The 4,734-nt window shown below is 28.6% G+C and overlaps 1 protein-coding gene across 1 annotated transcript; it reads left to right on the top strand.

The window, feature by feature from the left end:
• Positions 1-1,772: 1,772 nt before the first annotated feature.
• LOC103308551 lies at positions 1,773-2,598 on the top strand. The gene is made up of 3 exons (XM_008182108.1): positions 1,773-1,905; positions 1,971-2,143; positions 2,212-2,598. The coding sequence occupies exons 1-3, from the start codon at positions 1,773-1,775 to the stop codon at positions 2,596-2,598; spliced, it is 693 nt and encodes a 230-aa protein (XP_008180330.1).
• Positions 2,599-4,734: the final 2,136 nt, after the last annotated feature.

Here is a 4,734-nt window from a genome sequence, read left to right as displayed (position 1 = left end):
CCAGCAAAATACAAGGGTACATAAATCTGTTAAGTGCGAATGGAGATTTATTAACTTTTTTGAGGACAGCAGGCCATCTGACGGATGGTTATTACAGAAAACAAGTTCGACCTCAATAAAAGATATTATTTGTATTTCATTTGAGTGTCCGTGTTTATATGTAATCATTTTTATAATAATCTTTATATTTTTATTAGGATCGGTAATGAATGTTTGACTATTGCAAGTTACTTAGTTAGTTGACTTGTAAATAATTTATTTATATTACTTTTATTATTTATTTAATTTTTATACAGTATCATGACTTGTAAATAATATAACTTATACTAATTTTATATAATATTATTTATCTATTAATATTTTTATATTCAGACTTGTAAATTTATACAACTTTTATACATCAAGACTTTTTACAATTTTTACCTACTGTACAGCAGAGCGACATCCACTTACCCACCTTTTTATATTAAATAGTTTAACAGTTATGACTTATTTAATATTTTACTTATTATTTAAAAAACTAAAGTGTTAAAATTGTTACTATTCACTATTAAGTATTACTATTGTTACTTTTTTTACATTAAACATTAAACATTTATTTTATTTATTATTTAGAAAAAAAACCAAAAGAGTCATTTATGTTTATTAAAACGGTATAATACAAAAAAATAATATACTAACCTTACCCAACTATCAACAAAAAACATCCATCCACTAGCAGAGGCACCATAGTAAACGGCATAGCCACCCCCACAAAGCAAAAACGACTATGCATAATATTGTACTTTAAAATATAACATACCTGTTTTGTATCGTCTGTGCATTGTCCAAAGTTCCCATAGTGGCTTTTCGGCATACTAACAATTAACAAAAAGAATAGTGAAGGTGAAATACTAAAATGTCAATTCTGTATTATTTTATATATCGTGTCCTAAAAATTAAAAGATTAAATTTAAAACCACTTAAATAACTGCTATCGGAACTTCAAAAATATAATAAATTTGGTTATTATTGTATTGTTAGAAATGTCAAATGGTTTATATAAAATATTTTAATGACTTAGATAATATTATAATAATAATATATATTATACGGGTTAATATGGGTTAATAATATTGGCTATTTTATAAATTTATAAATGATAATATAATATAATGATAATAATAATAATCTAGGGATTTTAAGTTTTAGTGTTGGTAACCATGGTCTAAAGAAGTTTTTCTTTTTTTTTCTCAGCTCTTATCAGTTTTAAGAGAACGGCTACACACTCGCGACCGGATGACACAACCAATGAAAAAGCAGCGAACTGGATTCAGCTTTGTATGATGGTCGGCAGGGTAAGGGGTATGCGTATCATAAATTTGCCAGCATACGATGTTATTTTATCATGACATTATCTACAATCGTGGTCCGTACTCCGTGGGTAATACCAATTATGTAACGGCATTTGCTTTGTTTTCGGTCAGGGATGCCAACTGCAGGGAAATTTCCCTAGATTTAGGGAAATATTTGTAAGTCAAGGAAATGTTAGGGAAACAGGGAAAACATCCAACAAGTTGGGGAATTCGGTAAAAAACTGATCTCTGGTAAAAATATAATACAATTTTAAAAAAATTACGTTACAAAAGGTAATGGGTCGCCATGACAATGTTTCGTACCAAGTCGGCAGGGGGTTGGTATCATACTATCATTAGTATCATTCGCGTCAAAAATTTTGCCGTCTCGTCAACATTGAACGCAAACTTTTTGCAATTTAAATCGACGCGTCAAAAATGTCAAGTGACGGTAATGAGTACGAGTATGAAATGTCAAGAAAAAAAAAAAGAAACTGTTATCGTCAAAAATACTGTAAGGATTGGGAAAACGAAACATGCTTCAAAGGGTGGTTAGCTAAGAGCAAGAAAGGTATGTTTTTTTGTACGAACTTAAGTTATTATTAATAATTTTAAAATATGATCGATTGTAATTAGGTGAATTTCATTTCCATTGTATTGCGTGTGGATTTGACGGAGTTGCGGGGAAGTCGGAAATAAAAAAGCACGCAGCCGGACTTAAACATAAGCGTCTTGTAGATGGATGTAAAAATCAACAATCCTTGACAAGCCTACCATCAGTTTCAAAACGCGCACAACTTGATAAATCGGTAATACTTTAATTTTAATTTATTCTATATATTTTAAAATAAAATTCTGTAAATAATAATTATTACAGGTTAAACTCGGTGAACTACATATGGCTGCATTTATAGCAGAACACAATTTGCCATTCAGAGTTATGAATCATTTGCCGAAGTTGATTCAAACTGTATGTTCCGATTCACAAATTGCAAAACAGTTGAAATGTAGCAGAACAAAATGTACATCATTGGTTACCAATGTTATTGGGATCACTAGCAGCTTAAGTTTAATTGAAGATCTTAGGCAAAATAAATTTTCAATAATTTTGGATGAAAGTACAGACAGAGCAACACTGAAGCACTTGGCAATGGTCGCACGAATCGTTAAACTTGTGGACAAAAAGTTAATGGAAGAGACGAATTTGTTACACTTATTGAGATACGCGATGCAACCTCAGAATCGTTATATAATCATATTGTAGATTTTTTTTGCCAAACTAACATTCCTTACAAGGATAATATGATTGGCTATGCTGGAGATGGCGCCAATAACATGATGGGTTCAAATAATTCACTTAAAACTAGATTAACAAATGATATACCCGGCTTATTTGTTTTAAAATGCATTTGTCACTCTTTTAATTTGTGTGCTTCTTACGCTTGCTTGAAATTACCAACTTATGTCGAAGATTTTACTAGAAATGTTTATAATTACATCAGTAATAGCCCTAAACGTGTATGTGAATTAAATGATTTTCAAGAAAAAGAGAAATTAAAGCCACATAAAATGCTTCATCCTGCTCAAACCCGTTGGCTATCTATGTTGGCAGTTGTTAACAGGCTAATTCTTCATTTCCCTGCTTTAAGAAAGTATTTTCTACAAGCTACTAGAGAAGACAAAATTGGGACTGCTACGTTAATACTGCAATCTATTGAGTTTCCATTCACGCTTATATACTTACAATTTTTATCGTTTGCATTGCCTTTCTTTGTAGATTTAAATTTGGAAATGCAATCAGAAACTGTAAAAATTCATGTCGTTTATGACAGAATTGGTACAATTTACAAAGAAATATTAAACTGCTTTATTAAGAAGGAATACATAAGGAACAAAAAATATCATGAAATTAATTATAACAATCCTAGCTTATATTTATCTGTAAATGACATTTATGTCGGCGGAAAAGTTTCAGCTTCTTTAACAGTATTGCTTGCAGAAAAATTAATTACAATCAAACAAGTAGAAGAATTTAAAACTCGCTGTCTTGGATTCTATGTTGAATCTGTTAATCAAATAAATAAAAGATTTAATTTTAGATCAATGCAGCCTCTTCAATACCTGAAGGTGATAGATCCAAAAACCATTCAAGAAAATCAAGTTTCATCCTTAGGACCAATGGCGTCTCAATTTCCAATTTTGTTCAAAGGAATTGATTTGGACAATGTTGACAAAGAGTGGAGGAGATTAAATTGTATGGATTTCGAGAAAGATGAATGTCAAGTAATGGAGTACTGGTATAAGGTGATGACCTTAAAAAAAGGTGATGGCTCAATAATGTTTCCTGCATTAACTATGTTAGTGACACATATAATGACACTTCCCCATTCCAGTGCTTCCGTTGAAAGAATTTTTTCGATGGTAAACACCATCAAAACTAAAGATCGCAATCGTTTGAATACAGAAAATTTGATCGGACTGTTACAAACTAAAAGAGCATTTAAAGATTCGGAATGCTACTCTTATGATTTTGATGACAATTACATTAAATTATTTAATCAAAAAATGTATAATTTTAAAGAATAAGTTCTTATTAATTTAGTTTTTAAGTATTTACTGAGGTTCAAAAGATACTTAATATGGTTATAACTTATAATTAAATATATATTAAAATATTAATATAAAAATAAATTGTTATAAATAATGTTTGTATAAAGAGAAACTGACTGAGGTTTAAAAGTTACTTAATATTGTGATATGTTATTATTAAATATATTATGTTGAATATTCAAAAAATAAATTGTTAAAAAAGTTGTTTATTTATTTCCAAATTAAAATATATGAATTATGAACTGGTATATAATGTTTTTATTATTATACATATTGGATATTATGTATGATTTCGATACATATTACATCATCATTACAATGTTTAATAAACTATTTATTATATTATATTATATAACCTACAGCAGAAAACTATAAAAAAATTATTATTTTTGTTATTACTGTTACAAAAAAATTGATTAATATGAGTGCCAGTTAGTACATATTAACTTATAAGTTATATGCTAATAATTTAAAGCAACTGTTTTCAACTATCAAATATCAATTGTTATAAACAAAACCTGGTAGATTAATTTAGATGTTTAATTTTTTTTAAATATTTTGATTTAAACATGTCAACTCTGTATAAATATGAATTTGATGGTAGAGAATTTCTATATTCTATGTGTATGGCTGGTTTGGTTATTTTTTATAGTTGTATTCACTATTCTATTCAATTCATTATTCGGTAAAATCAGTTGGCAGACCTATATTTTAGTATTAAGTTATAACTAAAATATAATGATGAAGGTATTAACTGGGAAAAATTCATTTTTTTTTTTTTAGGGGGGGG

Source organism: Acyrthosiphon pisum, chromosome X (assembly GCF_005508785.2).
Source record: "Acyrthosiphon pisum isolate AL4f chromosome X, pea_aphid_22Mar2018_4r6ur, whole genome shotgun sequence".
Classification (NCBI taxonomy): Eukaryota; Metazoa; Arthropoda; class Insecta; order Hemiptera; family Aphididae; genus Acyrthosiphon; species Acyrthosiphon pisum.
The sequence above is the reverse complement of the archived record's forward strand: the minus strand, read 5'-3'. Positions and strand labels throughout refer to the sequence as shown.

Bases quoted from the DNA above. Each gene is read 5' to 3' on its own strand.
- LOC103308551 (XM_008182108.1), top strand. From the start codon at position 1,773: ATGTCAAGTGACGGTAATGAGTACGAGTATGAAATGTCAAGAAAAAAA. The intron at 1,906-1,970 runs GTATGTTTTTTT...GATTGTAATTAG, and splicing joins GTTAGCTAAGAGCAAGAAAG to GTGAATTTCATTTCCATTGT. The intron at 2,144-2,211 runs GTAATACTTTAA...TAATTATTACAG, and splicing joins GCGCACAACTTGATAAATCG to GTTAAACTCGGTGAACTACA.